The sequence below is a fragment of the Oryctolagus cuniculus genome, chromosome 7 (assembly GCF_051225735.1).
Source record: "Oryctolagus cuniculus isolate XC-2025 breed Fujian yellow rabbit chromosome 7, ASM5122573v1, whole genome shotgun sequence".
Taxonomy (NCBI): Eukaryota; Metazoa; Chordata; class Mammalia; order Lagomorpha; family Leporidae; genus Oryctolagus; species Oryctolagus cuniculus.
Genome location: NC_142873.1, coordinates 22,351,667 through 22,375,270, shown reverse-complemented (window position 1 = coordinate 22,375,270; position 23,604 = coordinate 22,351,667). Strand labels below are relative to the sequence as shown.

General features: G+C 50.0%; 1 protein-coding gene across 10 annotated transcripts in view; it reads right to left on the bottom strand.

The window, feature by feature from the left end:
* Positions 1 to 23,604, bottom strand: part of PRKAG2 (protein kinase AMP-activated non-catalytic subunit gamma 2) — a 312,250-nt gene that overhangs the window by 43,193 nt on the left and 245,453 nt on the right. For 8 of the 10 annotated variants that reach the window (XM_051857058.3, XM_051857059.3, XM_070077300.2 and 5 more), the window contains one exon: positions 23,341 to 23,410. The exons of the other annotated variants lie outside the window; for them this stretch is intronic. In XM_051857058.3, the coding sequence (XP_051713018.1) occupies positions 23,341 to 23,410 (70 nt within the window). The remainder of the gene's footprint in view (positions 1 to 23,340; positions 23,411 to 23,604) is intronic. 10 annotated transcript variants of the gene reach the window in all.

Genomic DNA, 23,604 nt, shown 5'->3' with positions numbered 1-23,604 from the left:
TACTTCCATTTTTCTCAAAACATTTTTCTATCAGAAATGGGGGTCCCTGCACGGGGAAGAAGTTAACACAGGAAGCTCTTTTAATAGCTGTGTAGAGTTCTGATCCATTTCTGCCATCATTGCTAATGAGGATACGTGTGTTTTGTTGACGGCACAGCTTCCTTACAGCTTATTCAGTAAGGGACTGTGCAGGCACACCAGTCACACTGAGGCAGTCATGTATGTTTCCACCAATATTTAACTTACAAATCACACTAGGTCTACATTCCTAAAACTTAAATGGATAAAATCAAGATGGCAACTAGAAAAATAAAATGTAACAGTCCATCTCTTCTGAAAGGAAACCTTTGAGACACTTGGTTCATTAATTAAATCAAGACATTTTATAAATGGGGTATACATTATAGATGCTAATATTGCTATATGAATATTGGAAATAAAATTTTAAAATGCTACGAAGTAGGAATGTTCAACTTTTTAGAATTTTGAGAATATGTTAAGTTTTGGATGGGTCATACTTTTTAAAAAAGATTTATTTATTTATTTGAAAGAATTAGAGAGAGAGGAGACATACAGAGAGATATTCCATCTGTTGGTTTACTCCCCAAATGGCCACAATGGTGACAGCTAGGCCAGGCTGAAGCCAGGTCTCCCATGTGGGTAGCAGGGACCCAAACACCCAGGTCATTCTCTGCTGCTTCTCCCAGGGCACCAGCAGGGAGCTGGATGGGACATGAACCGGTGCCTACATGGAATGCGAGGACTGCAGGCGGCGGCTTTACCTGCTACTCCACACTGCCAGTCCCTGGACATGCTTTTTAGTGGATCACCTTTAGTCCTCTGGTAACTTCTAAGATGTTTAAATACGCACTGCATTTTGAATATTTATTTTAGATTTATATAATGTTACAGTTCCCACATATCCAACATAAGGCTTCCTCTAAATTTTCTTCCTTTATTTATTTGAAGGTCAGAGTTACAGAGAGAGAAAGAAAGAGAGAAGAGAGAGAGAGAGAGCGTGTGTTTCTTCCATCCACTGGTTCACTCCCCAAATGGCTGCAACAGCTGGAGCTGCGCTGATCCAAAGCCAGGAGCCAGGAGCTTCTTCGGGGTCTCCCACATGGGTGCAGGGGCCCAAGCACTAGGGCCATCTTAGCAGGGAGCCAGATCAGAAGTGGAGCAGCTGGAACTAGAACTGGTGCTCAAATGGGATGCCAGTGCTGCAGGCGGTGGCTTTACCTGCTATGCCACAGTGTTGGCTAGGCTTCCTCTAAATTTAACATCTTAAGTTACTATGGCACACTTGTCACAAATGAACCAACGCTGATGCAACATCATAAACTTCAGTTATTAGGATTACTTTAGCTCTCCCCCAACGCCCTGGTTTTTGCCCAAGATCCCAGCCACGACAGCTGGTTTAGTCGTCAAGCCTCAGTATGCTGTTCTAGATGGGACAGCTTCTCACAGCTTGTTTTTGAAAAGTTGACAGCTTTGAGGAGGGCCAGGTGGGGAATCTATAGGACGGTCCTCAGCTCGGGTTTGCATGAGGGTTTCTCACGATCGGAAGCTCGGGGAGTCTTTGGTCGGAGTGAGGGAGCTTTCAGAGGAGGAGGACAGGGCAAAGTGCCCTTCTCATCACATCGTGTAAAGGATACACACTCCACTCTCGTCAGCACACCAGGGAACACGCTCCATTCCCCGTCCCTACCACTGCATTTCCACCATCCTACCGGGGTCTCCGCCCCATTCTCCTCCCACGTGGAGGTGCACTGTCCTCAACAGGTCCTATCACAGGCACACGCGTACACAGTCAGCATGACTGTAACCACTGCCGGCCTGCTGAGCTCCTGTCAAGTTTCCCCACTGTAAAATTACTCTCTCCCCTTTCTCCAGTGCAGCCGCTCAGAGGCGCCGCCTTCCTTCCCTAGGGCTGAGACGTTTATGAGATGCTGGGAACTGTTCTGTACAGGAGACCGGCCTGTCTACTCGACCACTTGTTTCTCCCGGCGTGGAATCATGGATGTGTACTCGCGGATGTGTACTCACACCCTGACTTGGATCCGAGACACATGGCACTGCTGGGTCACACACAGGCTCTGCTTCAGCCAGCCGGGCGCCCAGCCTTCGAGGGCGGCTCTGGGCGTGGGCACGGAGGGAGGGCTCCGACGGGCCCTGTCCCCAACTTCCTGCCAGGTCCTTCCAAGACCGGCTTCACAGGCACAGCCTCCTGGCTGGCTGGGGCTGCATCTGTGTGCGTGCCTCCCCACAGCGAGAGCGAGCCAGGGCTGCATCTGTGTGCGTGCCCCCCACAGCGAGAGCGAGCCAGGGTGCCAAGCCCGGCTCTGTGGGCTCTTCCTGTGCGCACAGCCTCCTGGGCAGCTGAACGTGGGTTTCCTCATCAGCAACTTCTTACAAGAAATGAATCGATAAAATAACAAACACTACTTCCTTAATGTTCTTTTTCCGAGCCAGAATCTCATCCAGGATGCCATATTTGCCAGTCACTTCTTCTCAAGAGCCTTTTGGCTACGACGATTTCTTGGATCTTTCTTGTTTTGGTGACCCTGATGTGTCCATGTATTTTAAAGGGTGATTTTCTAAAATTCATTTATTTCTATGAGAGGCAGAGAGAGAGAGAGAGAGAGAGAAAGGAGAGAGAGAGAGAGGTCTTCCATCCACTGGAGATTCTCCATCGTTGGTCACTGGTTCACCCTCTAAATGCCTGGAACAGCCGGGCTGGGTTAGGCCAAAGCCAGCCTGGAAGTCACGCTGAGTCTCCCATGTGGGTGGTAGGGTCCCAGGTACACAGGCCATCATCTGCTGCCTTAAAGGGTGCACAAGCAGGAAGCAGGATTGGAAACAAAGGAGCCGGGACTCAAAATCCTCTGATGGAGGATGTGGGTGTCCAGGTGGGCCCCAGGTGGCATCTGAACTGCAGCGCCAGACTTGTGTCCGCTGAAGCACGGTTTTTGGAAAGTTCCGCTTCATTACTTGAAAGACAGGGACAGACAGTTCCCACACACTGGTTCACTCCCCAAATGCCTGAGTGGCAGGTGGGCTGAAGCTGGGAGCCTAGCACTCCATCCAGGTCTCCCACACAGGTGGCAAGGACCCAGCTACCTGAGCCCTCACCGCTTCTTCTCAGGGTTCAGGATCTGGAGCCGGGAATCAAACCCAGGCACGCCGCTGTGGGGTGCATCCAAACCTCTAGGCAAGAGCCCACCCCACGTCGATAGCTTTTAAAAGGACTGGTCAGCTGCTTCCTAGCTGCTTACGTCTGACCTTTTTCCTCAAGTGCAGACTGGGACTGTGGATTTTGGGGAGGATCTATAGTTTTTTTTTTAATTACAAAAAGTTTGATCAAGCAAAGCAAAATATTAAATATGCAAAACAAATTATAATAACATTTCTTCTGGTTTGGAATAAATGTAGATTATTGATGTAATAAAACATTGATAACAAAAGCATTCACATTTTAAGTTAGGAAAATAAAATAAAAGTAAAATATTCTTTCTTTTGTATGTTGTTTTTCCACTTGTGGTAAAAACTTTGATTAAAGGCAGCACCATGTGTTATCGGTTACATTATGGTGAGTTTCAAATTGCATATAGAGGAGGAAATGTCTTGAAATACAGAGAAAACAAGAGTAATTTAGGGTTAAGAAAAAAATGAAAATAAAAAAACAAAAAACCCCCCCCACCAAAATTATTCAACAACAACAAGTTGTTTGAAACACATTATTTAAATTCTTGAGGAGGCAAGAAGTTCAAACTCTCAATATTCAAAAGGTAACAAGTGGAGTTTAGATATTATCACAATGTTCTATTCTTGCTTTGTTTTTTATACACTGCCGGATAGAAGCCTAATCACAGACCATTACACTGGCATTTGAGATACTGGTCTACCAGAGGAAGGAACCTGTCTGATGTTAAATCTTTTTTTTTTTTTTTTTTTTTTTTTTGACAGGCAGAGTGGAAAGTGAGAGAGAGAGAGAGAGAGAGAGAGAAAGGTCTTCCTTTGCCATTGGTTCACGCTCCAATGGCCGCCGCGGCCGGTGTGCTGCGGCCGGCGCACCGCGCTGATCCGATGGCAGGAGCCAGGTACTTATCCTAGTCTCCCATGGGGTGCAGGGCCCAAGTACTTGGGCCATCCTCCACTGCACTCCCGGGCCACAGCAGAGAGCTGGCCTGGAAGAGGGGCAACCAGGACAGAATCCGGTGCCCCAACCGGGACTAGAACCCGGTGTGCCGGCGCCACTAGGTGGAGGATTAGCCTAGTGAGCCACGGCGCCAGCGTGATGTTAAATCTTAACTATCCTTTAAGTAGTATGCTAACCCAACATTCAAGCCGGTTGTCAAAGAGTGATACTGGGAAGTAGCAAGTGTAATACTAAAGTGTTTGATTTATAAAGGTTAGAAATAAAATGTTTTAAACCTAACATCTGAGTTTAAATGTAAACCATTACACATACCAAACAGAATTAAGTGGAAGTAAACATTTCTAAAGCAGATCTGATTACATAATCACCCCAGCTTAATAACTTGAGCTTAATAACATGATACACCCCATACTCATCTAAAGCTGCTAGCGATCCAGCTCTAGCTGCCTGCCCAGTCTCGTCTCCCGCGACACCCACCAGCAATCTTAGACTCCAGGATCGGGTCAGTCTTTCGGGAGTGTGCTCTGATGACCCCATCTCGGCATCTGCATGTGCCGCCTCTCCTGCAGGACCCTTTACTATCACGGTCTACAGATACCCCCCTTACCTTCCTGTAATGGGCTCACACCAGTGGCCCCCCAGAAAGGATACGTCCGCCTGAAACATCAGAATGAGACCGTATTTGCAATCAGGGTCTTGGCAGCTGCAAGGAAGGTAAAGCTCTCTCGATGAGGTCAGCCTGAATTAGGGTGGGTCCCTTACCCAGTGAGGAGTGTCCTTCGGGACAAGACACACGGTGGGGAAGGCCTTGGGAAGGCAGAGGCAGAGACTGGGGCGACGCCAAGGGATGCCAAGCACTGCCGGCAACTACAGAGCTGAGCGGGGCAAGGAAAGGTTCTTGCCTTGAGCCTTCGGAGGGAGCACACCCTGCCTGCCTGCACGCACTGATTTCACACTTTGGGCTCCAACTGTGAGAATACACTGCTGTTGCTCTAAGTCACCAAATTTGTGGCAATTTGTTACGGAAGCCTCAGGGCACTTACATACCTTTAAAGTTCAAGTCAAAGACCACTTCCCTCCCATTACGTCTTCCTCTGGAGACCCCCAAGTTGGAATCAATTGCTTCATGCCCATTAGTGCTTTGTGAGTTTAATTTTGGAGTCGTTTTATGCCTTGTCCTGAAGTTACAGGTGTTATAAGTTTTTTGAGGGCACTGGACGTACCTCTCTTCTTTATAATCACAGGCACTCAGAGAGTGCCCTATAGATAACAGGCACAAGTTAAGGCCTGCTAGTTGTATGTCACTCAGACATGCAGACATGCACAAATCAAATGCACAAGGAGCAATTATGAATTTGAGATTAATCGATCATGTCTCTGTCCTTGGAAAATGATAATGAACAAAGCACACAGTTTGAAAATACTACTTAGAGGAGCGGAGGCTGGCACTGTGGCGAGGCAGGTAAAGCTGCTGCCTGTAACATCCACATCCCCTATGGGTACGGCTGCTCCACTTCTGATCCAGCTTCCTGCTAATGCGCCTGGGAAGAGAGCAGAAGGTAACCGGAGTACCTGGGACCCTGCCACCCATACAGGAGACCAGACTGGAGCTCCTGGCTCCTGGCTTCAGCTTGGTTCAGCCCTGGCTGTGGTGGCCATTTGGGGAGTGAACCAGCAGATGGAAGCTCACTCTCTCTCTCTCTTGCTCTAGCTCCCTCCCTATTGCTCTGCTTCTCAAATAAATAAATATTATAAAACCATAATATTGGTACATTTAGATTTAGTAACCAGTAAAAAAAATTCATTTTTATACCTTTATAGACTTAAAAGATTGGAAAGGGTTGTTTTCTTTCAGAGAAATAATGCACCCATGGAAGTGCTTTGTAATTTTTTAAAAGCAAAACAATGTCAGTCTGTAACTTCAAAGTATCATAAAAGCTGCTTTCTAATTCTACTGGGCAAAAAACACAGTTGAATTAGATTCAATTAAATTACAGCAGACATTAAAATGTTCACAAAATCATGTATTTACTTTAAAAATGTCTGCAAAGATAGCAAACAACCTGACAACTTCATGTTTCAGAGATAATTACTACAGCCATAAGCTACCTTTTCTGAAATGTGTTTGCACAGAATTCTAACTCAGAAAGAATTTGCAAAAAGTGTACTGCCAAATGGCATGATTCTTTGGCCTTTTGGGCCTTGACTATATGAAAATGCACAAGATTACAGCATCTAAGAGGCTTACTTACACACATCAATCAAACTGACAGCAGGATGGTAAACAACACAATGACGCAAACATCAATTTCCAGGTATCCATCTCACACAGATAACGACTGCAGGTCTCTTAGTGAGCACACCGTCACCACCAGACCACTCATCCTAGCCTCCTCAGCACCCAGGCAGTGAATGAACTAGCAGACTCCTGGGCAGCGCCTGCCCCGGCCTTCATCCTCCCCTGGACTGCCTGCTCCTGGGACTCTGGCTTGGTTAGGATTGTCTCATCACGCCTAGGAGCTGTCTTTTCGTTTTTCAGATGGATCGCAACTAGGAAGGGAAGCTTACCGTGTGGAAGGAGGGAAGAGGGTCTGAGAGCACCTGGCCTACACGTGGGGATGGATGAGCACACAGCCCGGTCCCTCAGCAGGCAATGGCAGCAGCACACAGCCGCTGATCCAGTCCCAGCCACCGCACAGCCTGCTGTCCCCCTGAGGTTACTGTGACCGCTCACGTTTCAACCCAGGGACCCTTACAGGGGTGTCTGTGTGTTCCTACAGAAGGTGGAGAACACGTGACACGTGGGGAGGCTGCGCTGAGGTCAGAGTGCCTAGGTGAGGGGTGGAAGAGCGTGGAGAGCGAATCTCAGGGCGGCCAGCAGCCACCTGGCGCCCGTCGCACTGATGCAGTCTCGTCTGCACCCACACCTTACTCATCCACACTCTGCGTTCAGAACCTACCATCTGATGTAGCAACAAGAGGCACAAGGTGTTTTCTACATCTGACACCGGTTGTCTGCAGTAGCTCAAGTTTAGTGAGCACTTAGCCTACGCCACGGTGCTGCTCCGAGCACTCAACACCACTGGCTTCTTCGTGTCCGCAGAAACTGCAAGTAAGCACAACTACTATACCTGTTTTACAGAGGAGGAAACTGAGGCACAGAGGGATCAAGTAACTTTCTCCAAAGCAACGCTGTACTGCTAATAACAGGGCAGCCAGGAGTGTTCCCGCCAGCAGCCAGGTTCTGACATGCAGAGAGGTGGCAGGGCAGAGTGGATGAGTATGGGCAGAATCAATTCACGGTCATCACACACAGACTAAAGGCAACACACGGGTCAGGACAAACAAAAGGACCCGGGTGTCCTGGAGGAGCCCTGCCTTGTGCCCCGATGTAAAAGGAAACCCGGGATAAGAGCAGAGCAGCAGTCTGTGGGACGACTGAGGCAGGCTGGGGTCAGCTCCAGGCCTGGGAAAAGCTGACAATGACACACTTGTTCCTGGGACCTCTCTAGATGGATCTCTTGTAGGTGGGCTCCCCTATGACATCGCAGGAGGCCTCTCGTCCACGCAATCTCCATGCCTTCCGCTACCAACGCCCCTCCAGTCCCACTGATCACCCCCTGGCTGCGCTGGGGCTGACTGCAGGGCGTGCTCATCCCATGGCCAGGGAGTGATGTTCTGCTCACACCCAGCGCCCTGTGCCCTGCAGGGAAAGGAACTCTGGGTGGAGAAAGAGTCCCTTGGAGCCCAGGGTGGTGGAGGTAGGCTCAGGAGGCAGCAGGTGGCTTGGCATGACTGGGCCCACACATACATACATGGTGGTGGTGGGGGAGACACAAAAAACCCACAGAGGTTTTCTCAGCCCTTGGAAAAGGATGAGAGCAAATCTCCACGCGACCTCACTGTGGCTCTCAGCGCCACCCGCCTGCTTTTCTGTCAGAAGCAAACATCTCAAAGCCAAGGCGCCTTGTCCCAGGTCCCGTCTCACAAACAGCCCCTTCGCCCCTCTGCTGTCAGCCTCCTCCTATGGCTGACTCTACGGCTGCCCCACCCGTCTCCCTGACCATGAATTATCTGATGCTGTTCTCCTGACCCATTTCCTGCCCTTTGCAGCAGAATAAAAGGAGGCAGGGCGGGGTCCCATCTCTGCTCTAAGAAGGCTGAGTTCTGTGGAGGAGACAAACAGAGCATGAGCAGTGCTGAGGGAGCAGAGAAGGGCCCGGAGTCCCTGCTGGGACTGTTTCACAGGGCGGCAGAGGCGCGCGACTCATTAGTGGGGAAGCAGAAGAAAGCACACAGATGCCAGTTTCAATTAACTTCCCTGGGTCCCCTACCGGTGCTGCTGTAGCTTCCACAGCCTCCGAGCAGTGTGCTGGGACACCGCGCTCACACGAACATGAAGGCAGGGCGGACGCCTCGGAGCTGGTGCACGGTCCTGAATCAACCACGGCAGCCTCCTTGGCAAACAGGAAGTCCTGCTAGTCAGAGTCTGATGGAACAGAGCCGCAGGGCCAAGGATACACCACTGACAGGCAGAGTGGGCAGAAGCTGCAAGCGAAGCAGTGGCTTCTCCCCAGGGACTGGCTTCTGAAGTCACCATCCAGCTCCACCTGCAGGAGGTTCTGCTCAGCCAATGCAAGCAACAGGATTGGGAACACACACACCCACACCCCTGATAACCACGCCAGATCCTCATCTCTTACTTCCAGTGACTGAAGATTGATTTTTTTTTTTTTTTGACAGGCAGAGTGAACAGTGAGAGAGAGACAGAGAGAAAGGTCTTCCTTTTGCTGTTGGTTCACCCTCCAATGGTCGCCACGGCTGGCGCACTGCGGCCGGCACACCGTGCTGATCTGATGGCAGGAGCCAGGTGCTTCTCCTGGTCTCCCATGGGGTGCAGGGCCCAAGCACTTGGGCCATCCTCCACTGCACTCCCTGGCCACAGCAGAGAGCTGGCCTGGAAGAGGGGCAACTGGGACAGAATCCGGCGCCCTGACCGGGACTAGAACCCAGTGTGCCGGCACTGCAAGGCGGAGGATTAGCCTAGTGAGCCGCAACGCCGGCCTGGAGATTGATTTTTAAGTCATATACTCATTCGTCACAAGTCACAGAACCAGATCCACAGCATCTCGTTAAGAGCTGAGTATGCAAGAATGAAAGGTACCGTACAATATATGGGTATGGAGCAGACATCTGGCATGGTGGTTAAGATGCCAGCATCCCACATCAGAGTGCCTGGGCTTGATCCCTGACTCCTGACTGTCAGCTTCCTGCAAACACAGATCCTGGGAGCCAGTGGTGATGGCTCAAGTAACTGGGCCTGAGTTCCTTGCTACTGTCTCTGGTGCCAAGCCAGCCCTGGCCCAGTCCTGGCTGTTGTGGGCACTGGATGAGTGAACCAGTGGATGAATGGGAGCGCTTTCTGTCTGTCCAAAATACTGTTCAATTAGTTAAAGATTTAATTATTTATTTGAAAGGCAAAGTTACAGACGCATAGACAGAGAGAGACAGAAAGAAAGAGAGAGGCCTTCCATCCATTGGTTCATTCCCCAAATGGCCTCAACAGTTGGAGCTGGGCTGATCCAAAATCAGGAGCCAAGAGCTTCTTCTGGGTCTCCCACGAAGGCGCAGGGGCCCAAGGACTTGGGCCATCTTCTGCTGCTTTCCCAGGTGCATTAGCAGGGAGCTGGATGGGAAGTGGAGCAGCTGGGACTCAAACCAGCACCCATATGGGATGCTGGCAATGCAGGTGGCGGCTCTACCTGCTATGGCAGCGCTGGCCCCCCAAGTAGTTGAGATATTTGCCTGCCATACTGGAGTGACTGGGTTGATGCCCACCTCTGATTTCTGACTCCAGCTTCCTGCTAATGCAGACCGTGGGAGGCAGTGGGCACAGCTCAAATTGTTGGGTCTCTGCTATCCGTGAGGGAGACCTGGACTGAGTTTCTGGTTCCTGGTTCTGGTCCAGCCCAAATCTGTCTACCACAGACATTTGGGGAGTGAACCAGTAGACAGCAGTTCTGTCATCTGTCCGTTGTCTCTGCCTCTCTGCTTCTTGAAGGAAAAAAAACCTGAAATATAAAAACCCACACTTCCCAAACTTCACCAAACCTTCCTTCTAATCAGAAATGACCTTGTCCTCAATCCCTTCCATTTAAACTTAAAAATACTTATTTATTGGAGAAGCAGAGAGAATACATGTTTCCCCACTGCTGGTTCTCTCCCTACTGCTCATAATGGCTGGGGATGGGCCCAAAGTGGGAGCCAGGAACTCAATCCAGGTCTCCCGTAAGAGTGGCAGAAACTCAATCACTTGAGCCGTCCTAGGATCTCCATTAGCAGGAAGTTGGATCCAGGAGCCAGAGCAGAGAGTTGAACTTAGGTAATGCAATAGGGGATGCCCAGCATCTTAACTGCTATGCTAAACAAAAAGGCCCACCCCTTAATTTCTTATATTGAAGCGTCATCGTAATTCCACCAAGAAATCAGTATGTTAGTATTTTAAAATTTATCTTCTATACCTCTATTCTACATTTGGAAACACAAACTTATTAAACTCACATAGGCTATTTTCTTTTTAGAAAACCATTTAAAAGAGTTAAGCAAGAAAATAAGCATAAGAGGGGAACACGGAAGTTAAAGCAGGTGGAAAAGATTAAACCCTCAGACAAGTTTTTCTTAATGTGCTCAGATACACAAACACTAACAAAGGCACATGTTAAATATAATTTCATAGGAGTTACAAGGTAGAAGAATCAATGAAGTCCATTCGTTGTTCTCCCTTTCCACGCCTTTTTCATTTGCTTTCCGGAGGGGAGGGGTGGGCTGGGTAGTAAAAGTGTGCATTGCCAAGAGAATACAGACTTCTTCCACATTGGGGGCAGCAAAAGAGCTGTCAGCAGAGGAGAGGGACAGGGTGCCCACTCAGAGGGCTGAAAGGGAGCTGTGCTAAACACCTAAGAAATGTCGGGGCCACGCTGGGCTCTTGAAATGACATGTGCTTCCCATTGGAATTTTAAAGTTGTGTCACGTTTAATTCTAGGAACTACTAACCAAAGCCCCTAGCACAGCCAGCGTTTCCTCTTTTTCAGGGAACGGAACTCAGGCTCTAAGCTGAAGCAGCAAGGATCAGGGTTAGCTTGCAGGGCTAAGCGCCGGGCACCAGGCGGGTCAGGAGAGCAGGAAACACCTTGACCGCTGTAATACACAGCCACTGCCCTCAGACGTACTTTCAAAACATTCCTTCTATCCCTAGCTTCCTGGGGCTCTTCCTGGGGAACATATGCTCTTTCAGCATTTGTATGATGCTCATAGCTTTCTCTCCTTTCATCTGTTGGTGTTGGTTCTGTAGCAGATTTCTTAATATGCGCAAGGATTCCTGCATTTCTAGTATAAAGCCTGCTTGGTCACAACACACGGTTGGGCTTTCGATACAGTGCACGGCTCAATTTGCTCTCGTTTGTTTGTTTAGGAGTTCTGCTCACACTCTAGATGTAAGATTGACTGCCTGCTTTCTCCTCTATGTGCTATCCTTCTCTGGTCTTGCTTTTAGGATCAAGGCAGCCTCACAGAATGCACCGTGAAGTTTCCATCCTTTCTTGTGCTCTAAAATAATCTAAATAATCAAAGAATTAACTGTTCCTAGAAAGTTTACCGAATTTGCCCTTTAACAGGCTGAGTGTCACGCCTCTCCTGCAGGGAAAGAGGGACAGTAAGGCCTTTTAGTTACTTCTTTTAAAATTTATTTTTTGTTGATATAAAATTCACATTGACAGAGTTCAAAGTACATGATTCAATTAAAACTCTTAAATTTCTTCTACAGTGATTGGTGAAAAGAGCAATTAACTAGGAAAATACAAACTGATAAGTTATCCAAGAAAAAGCTTTAAAGATTATTGATAAAGTTTGCTATATCCTTTCTTTCAGTATTATTTTGTACAATCTGTGTTTACAGTCAAAAGTTTTTTCTTTTTTTTTTTTTTAAGATTTATTTATTTATTTGAAAGTCAGAGTTACACAGAGAGAGGAGAGGCAGACAGAGAAAGTCTTCCATCCAATGGTTCACTCTTCAATTGGCTGCAATGGCCAGAGCTGCGCCAATCTGAAGCCAGGAGCCAGGAGCCTCCTCCAGGTCTCCCACACGGGCGCAGGGACCCAAGGACCTGGGCCATCTTGTACTACCTTCCCAGGCCATAGCAGAGAGCTGGATCTGAAGAGGAGCAGCAGGGACTAGAACCGGCCCCCATATGGGATGCTGGTGCTTCAGGCCAGGGCTTTAACCCACTGCACCACAGTGCCTGCCCCAGAAGTTTTTATTTCTAATGCTTTGCATTTTCACTCATTTTTCTTGAAAAGATTTGACAAAGGTTTAACTACTCATTGCCTTCTCCAAGGGCCAAGATTTTGTTTCTGCTGAGCAAGACTGTCTTTACATTTGATTTCAATGATTTGTCAGTCGAATAGATTTTAGGAAGGAAGAGATATAGATGAATATATTCAACAAATCATCTCCGAGTGGCTGATCAAGTTGGTCCATCATTCAGGGGAATTCAAGATGGATACTTCACTCCAGTTCCCCCAAGTGCCCTGACAAAAGGCTACCCCAATCCCAGAGGAGACATTACAGCTTGCTGGGGTTCCAACACATATCCATAGCTGTGGGCGTGACTTTTGGGCACAGCAAAGGATCTTTCTCATACAGCAAGGACACCATCGTTCTTACAGGATGTGTATGCAATGTTAAGGATTACTATAACAAATTAAAGACTCAAAAAAAAAAAAGTGCAGAATCATCATAACAGGGCACTAACAGTGCCTTTAACAGCTTATGGGCTCTGGGTCTGGTCGTCAAGATGCTAGATAGCAAGCCTGGGGGCTCCAAGGGGGACTACTCGTGTATTCCAAGTGTAAATGAACAGCAGACGAAAGGACGGAGCAACGCCTATCTGAACCTCAGTCACAACACTCATGACCTTCCTTGTGACCTTGAGCAAATTAACTCCTCCGCAGAACAGAAAAGGGCTGTTTCCTATGATCCTCTCTCTCACTCAACAGTCATTCCAGAACGTTTCTGTGACCAAGCGTGTGAGGACTTTTCCCGACACAAGGGAAGCAATGCTTTCTATGGCGGACACCAGCTGGGTGCCCTCTGCTCCGGTGCAGAGAGAGAGACAGAGAGAGTGCCAGAGCCGGCAGACTCTCGAGGGCTCCGTCCCACAAGACCACCCCACTTCAGATCCACTTGCAAATTCCGAGGACGGCCTATAAATTGGGGTTCCCATGAACCCCTCCTTGGGTTTGCTTAATTTACTACAGCAGCTCACAGAACTCACAGAAATACGACTGGCTTAAGGCTATTACAGAGGTCACAGAGAGACGGACTGGAGACGCATGTGCGAAGGGGCACAGTTTCCAGGCTCCCTGGGTGTGTCACCTTCCGGAAACCTCCACACAGCAGCTCTCTGAACCCACTCTTCTGGGTTTGCAGGGTAGCTTCATTACACTGGCATGCCTGATGAAATCAACCAACAGGCGCCAGTTCAACAGTTAGCTCCTCTCTCCTCCTTGGAGGTTGGGGCCGGGGAGGGCTCAAAGTCCCAAGCCCCTAATGCTGCCTTGGTCTTGGTTGACTGCTCCCAACCTGAAGGGGCAGCCAGCCATCAGTCAACTCAGTTGCATACAAAAAGGCAGGGATTTCAAGAGCTGTATGGCAGGAAACAGAGAAAAAAGACCAAACATATTTCACAGTGTCACAATCCCCTCGTAAAACAGAGTGACACCTCTTTCCTGCAGGGATGGGGAGAAACAGGCTCAAACGCTGCCCCAGGACAGCTCACGACAGCTCACCCCCGCGTGGACATGGGGAAGACAGGCAGCCACTGCTGGGGGACGCGCGAGGAGCTTCTGCTCGGCGCCTGTTCCGTTCTTGGAGGGTCACCGTCACAGTTCCTGTCCACGGACACCACCTCGTCCCAGGCACTCCCGTGACCGCCGTGCTCATGTTATTTAACCTGCATCCAATCCGAGGAGCGGGCTACCATGATTATTTCCAAGTCACACGTGAGGACACTACCACTTGAAATAACTCGCCCAAGGTCTCACAGCTATTAAAAAGAAATGGGACTCCAATTTGACTCATATTCTTTTGTTGAGATATTTTTAATTTTTCCCCAGAAACTTTTTCTTTCAGGAATACAAACTTCATAGTTTCATAATTATAACTTTAGGAACACGGTGATTCTTCCCATCGTGCCTGCCCTCCCACCTAACACTCCCACCCCTTTTCTTTCTTTCTCTCCTATTCCCATTCTTATTTTTTACTAAGATCTATTTTCAATTAACTTTATACACATGTGATTAACTCAATATTAAGTAAGGAGTTCAACAAATAGTACAAAAAAAAGTACTTTTCCTCAACAGTCGAGACAAGGGCTGTGTAAAGTCATTGCTTCAACTCATATTCTTAATTAGTATGACACAATTACAGATGCATTAAAAAAAGAGGGATACCATATATACATACTACAAAGCTAGAGAACTCAGCATGAAAAGTGAGAGCCAAGCAGGGAGTGTAAATAAGGGCGTGCGCTCCTGAGGTCCTGATGGAGCAACTGAGTATTTCACCTCAAAGAAAACATACCACACGACCTGTAAACTCACACTTGATATTGGCAATTTACTGCTATCTTACAAATGACCAAGGTACGGCCTACAACAGAATGAATCAGCTGACACAACATTCAAAAGCCTCAGGATGTTACATAAATTCAGATACATGGAAGGCAGCACTTCAAACAGACTAAAAAGTAACTAACATGGAGCCAGAAAGTTTCTGTGTTAGTTCTCTCCCCGGAAAGACTGTCCCCTTTCATTATCAGAGGTAAGCCAGACTCTTCCCTAACACTAGGACAAGTGCGACCGCTGCCACAGAAGGAAGAGCTCAGCACTCTCCTTCAGACACTGGCTGGCGGGAGCCAGACGTCAGTGCACCTGCGTGCTGCTGCCTCTGAGCCACCCGGCTCCTGGATACAGCGCATCACCCACTTCTCTGCTCTGAGCTTCTGTGTGTGTGCTCAGCGACCACTGACATGGCGAGTGGGTGTCTGCTCATTTTGATACCGGCTTCCACAGAAAGGCCTGATTTCTTCAGAGGATCACCTGAAGTACACTAAGCCCAGGAGCCAGAGCACAAGTTAACGCTCCGAAACACATCCGCTCACTGTGTAACACAAACACATCCACTCACTGTGTAACACTCCTTGCCTGAAAACCAAGTCTTACTCATCCAGCCTAGTACCCGCAAGACAGGGCAACTCGGAACTCTTCTGTCCCTAGTCCCTGCACCTACAGCTTGCGACGGAACAGCAAAGACATACAAGTAAACACATTTTTCCCCAACAGCATCCAGCAGCCGTGAGGGACTCTTGGGGACCCTGTGAAGTCCTGTCTGGGGTTTCCTGGAAGTTCCTCCCACCCCAGCCCTCCACCAGGAAGTGACACCTCACATGAGACTTGAAAAGAATCCACGGGTGGTGAAGAAGAGAGGGAAGAAGAACCAGAGAGTGGGAGCAGCCTGTGTGAAGTCCCCAAGGCCTGGAGGAACGAGGCAGTGGAAGAACTTCCAAAGGGCCAGACGGGGACAGGCGCTGCGGCACAGCTGGTTAAGCTGCCACTTGCACCGCCAGCATTCCATATGGGAGGCCGCTTTGAGTCCAGGCTGCCCTGCTCCTCACCCAACTTCCTGTTAATGTGCCTGGGAAGGCAGCAGATGATGGCCCAAGTCCTTGGGCCCCTGCACCTGCGTGGGAGACCCAGAAGCTTCTGGCTCCTGGCTTTGGATTGGCCCAACTCTGGTTGTTGCAGCCATCTGGGGAGTGAACCAGTGTATGCAAGATCTTTCTTGCTGTCTCTCCTACTACCTTGTAACTCTACCTCTCAAATAAATAAATAAAATCTTAAAACACACACACACACACACCCCTACCTCTAATTGAAGCATGGGAAATTGATGAAGAGGGGGCAGTAGGTGCTGGGAGAGATGCTACTGGAGTAGTTTATGACAGCTTGGCTCAGCGTGATGGTGAGCAGCAAATACAGGAAGTGACCTCAAGAGGATGTGGGCAGTGTGAGAACTAAACATCAGGCGAGCTAAAAGTGCGTGCAGGGGGGTCAGCGTATGGATGCCGGTTCCTGTCCCGGCTGTTCCACTTCCAATCCAGCTCCCTGCTGATGGCCTGGGAAAAGTGGCAGAAGATGGCCCAAGTGTTTGGGTCCCTGTCACAGATGTGGGAGACCCAGAAGAAGCTCCTGGCTTCAGCCTGGCCCAACCCTGGCAGCCTTTTTGGGGACTGAGCCAGTAGATGGAAGATCTCTCTCTCTCTCTCTTTTAAATAAATAAATCTTAAAACAAACCAAACAAACAAAACTACACAGGGGTGCTGCCATCAGGCTGATTGAAAAAAAAAAAAAAAGAAAAAGGAGGCAGGGGACAGGAAGGAGATGAGAACAGAGGAATTGTGAAATGACTCAGACTAGCAAGTGAGCAGTCACGGAGGGGCCTGGCTGCAGCTCTGAATCTGGACACCATCGGTCATTAAAGCGTCATGGTAATGACATCCACAGGGTGAGCACAGTGGGCAGCAGGGATCAGGGAGTCAGAGCCGTGGCCGTGAACAGGTATCTGGGGCGAGAGGACTTCCTCGGTCAAGGCCGTGAGGGTGCACACTCTCTAGAGCTTCAGATGGAAAGGTACCTGTGTGGTACAAGACCGGCGTCAGACCCAGTCTGTCACTGAAAAATGAAAGGAAAAGGGAGGAGCGAGAGCCACCAAGGGAATCAGTAGCCAGACGCGCCGAGAGCAGCAGCAGTGCTGTGGTCAGGAGTTCCGGCTGTGCCTGGCGAAGAGACTAGAGGACACCGCTGCTGACTAGGGCTCCGAGTCAGCGAAGGACTGGTGATGTCTCCTGGATTCTACAACAGGGAAGCCATGGAGAGCCCAGGGAGCTTGAGTGGAGTGGAGGAGATGGGTTACTGTGGGTCCAGCCCCAGTGTTAGAAGCCTGGCTCCCCCCCTGCCCAGGTGTATCACGTGAGCTCTTTAACGGCCGACTTTCCCAGTCTCCTCCTCCACAAAGTCGGGATGATAAAGGTATTTACCTCTCAGGGCTGTCCTGAGGATTAGGTGAGTGTTCCAGACTTAGAACAGTGCCTCCATATTCTTGATGTATGTCAGCTATTATTACAATCATAAAAAAGTAAAAGATCTTCCAGTTTTCCAGTCGCACTGCAAGTACTTCATGCAATCAACAGGCTTCCTTTAGAGCCCGCAGGTAATGCTGCAGTGGCTGGAGTCAGCAGTCCAGCACTCCAGTCAGTTGCCTGGCGGTAAAGCTGGGTGGTCAGGGGACCAAGAGGCCATTTCCAGACACCCACCAGGAAGCACAGACAGCCCTGGAGAGGCAAGGTCATGTGGTCCTAGAGAGCTGACATTTGGCTCCGTGCACTTGTGAAGCCTGGGAGAAGTTCCCGTTGCCATTTGTGAGATAACTACTCTCTCCTGTCGAGTCTAGGATACTGTCAAATCCCTTCTGACTTCAGGGATACTAAAATGTGTACCCTAAAATTTAGGGAACAAGGCAATAGGTTAACTATAGGCTGGCTACAGGGAAATTTTCTTTTTCATTTTATTCGAAAGGCAGAGAGGGAAGGAGGGAGGGAGGGAGACACACATACACACACACAGATCAAGAGAGATCTTCCTTCAACTGGTTCACTCCTCAAACGCCTGCAACAGTTGGGCTAAGTCAGGCCGAAGCTAAGAGCCTAGAACTCAATCTGGGGCTTCCATGTGCATGACAGGGACCCAAGTACTGGGCCATCACTGCTGCCTTCCAGAGAGTGCACTAGTGGGAGGCTGGGATCAGGAGCAGAGATGGGTGGGACTCAAAACCGGCACACAGTTGAGTGGGAGGCAGAGTGGGAGGCAGGTGTCCCGAGCAGTGTCCTAACTGCTGTACCAAATGCCCACTCCGGAGAGGAAAGAACTTAGACGGTTCACAGCACTGCAGCTGCTCTTGCCTAAAAGGAGCATATTAATGAGTGGGGAAAGGTGGAGGGGCCAAGAGACCACCACCAGGGCCTTCCACTATGGTGAGCAACGTCAACAAGCAGCGCCTGTCACTCAGCCTCTCCACCAGCAGAGGTCAGCACCCCCGTGTTCCCGTCAATAAACCTCAGGCCGACTCTGTCCAGTCTCACAGAGGTGACAAGGGGATCGGGCAGTGGGCCACCGCAGACACACAGGGAGGCAGCTCCCCCTCAAGCCAGGGCGGTTTCCCAGGCCTCTGTGCCTCATCTCCCTCCCCCAACCTCCTCTCGAGCCCTTTTACTCATTCCCCCCGACTGTCCTACCCCTATGAAATTTTAATACCACAGATAAATTATGTATTTATTCATGTACTGCGGTCCCGCGGAGGGACACAGACCATTGTGATATCTAAGACTTTTTGTCCCTTTACAGGAACCTTCCTCATTCTCTCCTGAGCATTATTTTCCCCCAAGCTGGGAACGAGTGCATTGTTAAGTGAACACACATTTTTGTCCTGTGGGTTTGTATAGTTTAGCTGTTGATTGCTTTTGGGGGTCCTATTTTCAAGCTAGAAGGAAAAGCAGAAGACTGCCCAGTGCCAGTCCCCTGCTCTGTAGAGAGAATCCATAATGACAAGAATAATAACAAACACGGCCCCAAGAGACGCGAGGGGTTGGCCAGGGAAACAGAGCTACTTCGTCACTGAGCGTGGCCTAAATCCTGAGATTCTAGATTGAAAAAAATCTTTCCCTCCCATGCAACATGGCCTCTATAGCTTTTCTGCTTGTTTTTTGTTAAAGATGTATTTATTTGAAAGACAGAGTTAAAAAGAGAGAGGGAGAGACAAAGAAGAGCTCTTCCACCACTGGCTCACTCCCCAAGCAGTTGCAATGGCCAGGGTTGTGCCAGACCGAAGCCAGGAGACAGGAACTCCACCCGGGTCTTCCACGTGGGTGGCAGAGACCCAAGCACTTGGGTCATCTCCCGTTGCTTTCCCAGGTGCATTTCAGAAACGGAGCAGTCGAGACTCAAACCAGCCCTCACATGGGATGCTGGTGGTAGCCTAACCTGATGCCCCACAAGGCCAGCCTCCCTTCCCTATTTCTTACCTATTTTCATCTCCATAGACTAGACTGACCAGTCTTGCTAGAACAAGTGAGTTTGGAGGTGAGTTCTGGAAAGAGGATTCTACTCTGGAAACTGCCCCACAGGTATATCTGAGGTGAAGGAGGACTGGCCAGGACAGAGCGAATGGGGTGGGGCCAAGTCAGTGGCAGGTGACAAGGGGAGGTGGGGGAAGCTGACAGACAGAAGTGGGTGAAATCCCCACAGCAAGTTCCAGGAGCCTCAGATAACCCAGAGGACAGGAGGGAAGCCAGGAGAGCACACGGACAGTTCAACAGGGCTGCAGAATCCGTGAGGCAGTACCAGACTTACAGGCTTATTGACCACGCAGAAAACCGTCGAGCAGTATGTAGTCTGACAACCACCCTCGGGCTGTGCTCACACGGTACTTCCGGCTTTGTCTGGGCCAGCTAGTCTTGATACACACAAACAAGGAAAAGATGCAACTAATACAACAAAGATTTTAAAAGCAAACACGTAAAGTGACTGCCATAGGCTAGGTGCCGGCCTCTTCGATTTTCCCCTGTTGAATCATTTCCTCTTCCCAGCGTCCCCACAAACCAAGTACAGACTTCTAATGCGATCCCCAAGATCCTGAGACTGCCGAACGCCTACTGCGCATCGGCCCTCACGGCAGGCGTTGGGAAGACTGGGTGAATCGCGAGAGGGGTACAGAAGGTAGCTCGGGGGAAGGCCTCAGAGAGGTGGGATTTGGGTTGGCGGTGTGTCGAAAGGGTAGCATCTACAGAACAGATACAGTGAGGGACACACGGAGCGGGCTCCGGCAAACCGCCCCTGAGGGCCAAATGTGGCCTGTCTCGGTAAATCAAGTTTACTGGAAGTCAAGTTTTCCCAAGTAACTGGACCGTGTGTGGTTTTTAGCTGCCTTCTGCAAGGGCAAACTGAGTACTTAGCAGAGACCAGGACTGTATCGTCTGCAAAGGCTAAAACCCTGGGAGAAATGCAGGACTCAGGTCCCATCTCAGGCCTGGAGATTTGAGGTCTGCCTTTTATAGAGCTCTGGTGATTCCAAACACACAAGGGAGCTGCAGGCCGACAGAGGCCTGCACGCACTCTGTGCGCAGATGGGAAAGGGATGGAGCGTCTGCCGAAAGCGGATGATGCCAGCAGACCCGCGCGTCACAGGGGTCCCTCTTCTCACGCGTGTATGGTCAGAGGCGCTGTCGGCGGACCCGCAGTGAGAGCTCACCTCATTACCCAGGCGGTGCAGGAGCCCAACCGTGCAGGGGAGGCTCTGGCTCAGCCCTTCCCTTCTTCCCACTTTCCCAGTGTCTCCAAAGTGTCCCTAACAGCTATCATAGCCATCAGAGTTTATTAGGAAATAGAAGAATTCTTGGTAACCAAAGTAGCAGTGAAGGGGCCAGCGCGGTGGCGCAGCAGGTAAAGCTGCCGCCTGCAGTGCCAGCATCCCATATGGCATCCCGGCTGCTCCGCTTCCCATCCAGCTCTCTGCTGTGGCCCGGGAAAGCAGTGGAGGATGGCCCAAGTGCTTGGGCCCCTGCACCCACGTGGGAGACTCGAAGGAAACTCATGGCTCCTGGCTTTGGATCTGCACAACTCCTGTCCATTGTGGCCATCTGGGGAGTGAACCAGCAGATGAAAGATCTCTCTCTCTCTCTCTGCCTCTCTGTAATTCTGCCTTTCAAATAAATAAATAAATAAATCTTTTTTTTTAAGTGGTAGTTAAGTTTGTGTTTCTATCTATAACCAAGGTATCTCGGAGTAAGTCTGCCTCCAGACAGTGCATAAATTAAGACATTCACTGGACGAGAGGGAAGTGTGGAGATGAAACAGGGCTGCGTTTATTCGATAGGCTAGGTACACATCAGGTCACAGGACCTGATCTTAAAGTGGATGTGGATGTCGTATTGCTAGGGCTTCCCCCTCCCCTCAGATAAATGTAAGATTCTGCTTGATATTCGGTTTTTCTATATTTGGGAAGAATAAGCCGTTTAAAGTTCAAAAGAAACAAAGCAGCATTTTGGATTACCACGCCAACACTAAGCCTTCTTTCAGCTCCACTAACAGCTTCCGAGTAATTGTTTAACATTCTGCCTCCTTAAAAACCAGAAAAGTCTGACAGGGTTATTTGTGGGATTAAAGTAATGACAGCAATGGGTTCAGAACAGATGGGTGAAAAGGGCGAGTTCCCGTAGACGCTTAGGTTTAATCCATTATATTCTTTACACTGGCAGGACCGATGCAAAAGAAACAAGGCGTATACTAATCAATCCCAAGGAAGAAAACAATCAAAAGGCCACCAAACCTGTGTGGAGAAGAATCTTTGTGTTAAATGTATTAATAAAAGCCTTTAAAAGTCCATGAATTTGGTACTTTGGTTAATGGCACTTAAGCAGTAAAAGAGCAACTTTTACAAAGTGCTTACTGTGGATCTGCAGTGTGTACTACAAATGAGGAGACTAAGACACAGAGAGGTTAGGTAACTTGTTTAAGGTCACACAGCTAAAGAACAGGTGGAGGTGAGACTGGAACTTGGGTCTGGGTTCTTAACCACATTAGGCTTTCTCTCTAATGGAGACTATTCTGTCTCTTGCCTTCACATTAGCTGCAGAAATTTTAAATGCCATAGATTCTCATTGTCACTCCATCAGAGATGAACACAAAGCTAAACAAAAACACACCCCTAAGATTTAGACTCAAAAGATTCCAAGTCTTAGCAGGTAGGGCACACGATATCTCCCTGTGGCCAGTGGCCAGAAGGCAACCTGCAATACGATAACACCGAGGAGCGGGGAGGTGGATTCAAATTAAGTCCCTGGATTATATTTAGGTAGAATAAGATGCAAATGAAACCCAGGGAAATTCTGAAATGCACCATTTGCTAATAATAAATATGGATGAAGACTTCAATGATAATTACCACGGCTGCATTATCTTCCAGCTAGCATGTCTGTGAGATGCTGCAGTGACTGGGGAAGTCACAGGCAAAGGCCTAGTGCTATCGGCTGACACTCCCAGGCGGGAGTGTGCATGCTGACTTAAGTGACTGCCTGCTCACCAGTGCACAGAGGTACTGAAGTGAAGTTGGTACAAGCAGTAGCATCCGCGCGGCACCATCTTTGTTTCAGGAGCTTTATTCTAGTAAGGCTGTCACCTAGCAAATCATGGAAATACACAAGAGTGCCGAGGCCTCTGGCCTTCTTCGAACTGTCAAGTGTCTCCACGTGAAGTTCCTTTTGGACTTGGAGCTCATCGCAGTCCATTTTAAAATCCTAATTTTGCCAGAGAACAAGCTCGCCCCCTTCACATTTCAGCAGCTTCAAAATCAGATCCGGGCGAAAGCGCATCATGCCATTTGACACAGGAATTCTGCCAAAGAACAAACTCATCCCCCTTCACATTTTCACCGTCTCCAAACAAGATCCAGGTTATCTACCTGTAAGGAAGACGCCAGAGGAGAACAGGGCAGGGAGGAGAGAAGCCGAGCGAGACGGGAGGCGACAGGACCGACGGAGAGGGTCGCCGCAACTCAGGCGGCCGCTCCGGGCTTCCCGATGGAACTTTCCCCATTAAAACGGCAGACACACCCTGCTGGTGGTATTTTCACGAATACGGCGCAGGGAACCAGTTCGCTACTTAAAGGCACGGGCTGCACACACGACCCGGGGGTTCCCGCGGAGTGCCCGGTGACATGCAGGACAATCAGGGCTGCATGACACCTGGCTCTAATTCGACTTAGGGTGTAAGGACAAAAGGGCCGCCCCTGCGTGCGGAGCCGGCTCGCCGGGGCCCCATGCGACAGGCACAGCGTGCCCGGCAGACCGAGTCTCGCCGGCCCCGGCCGCTCCCGCAGGACGCCACCCCGCCGCCGCGAGCGGCCGGCCGAGGGGGCGCAGGGTCCGCGGGGCGCAGGCAAGCCGAGGCCGAGGCGGCGCGGGGACCCGCGCGGCCCTCGCCGCGGGGATGCGGGCGCGTCCGGCCGCACTCACCTTCTTCCTCGAACTCCAATTTCTCCAGCATGCCGGCTTCCGCGGGTCCCGGGGCCGCCGCCAGCGCCGCCTGAGGGGGAGGAGGAGGAGGACAGCGATCAGCATGAGCCGCGGCGCTCGTCCCCGGCCGGCGGGCTCGCGGCCGGCCGAGCGCTCGGGCCTCGCTCCGCCGCGCCGCCGGGAGGAGGGGCCTGGCGGGCGGACGCAGGCGGCGGGGCCGGGGGCGGAGCGGGCGCGCGGCCCACCCGCCCGAGGCCGCCGTCG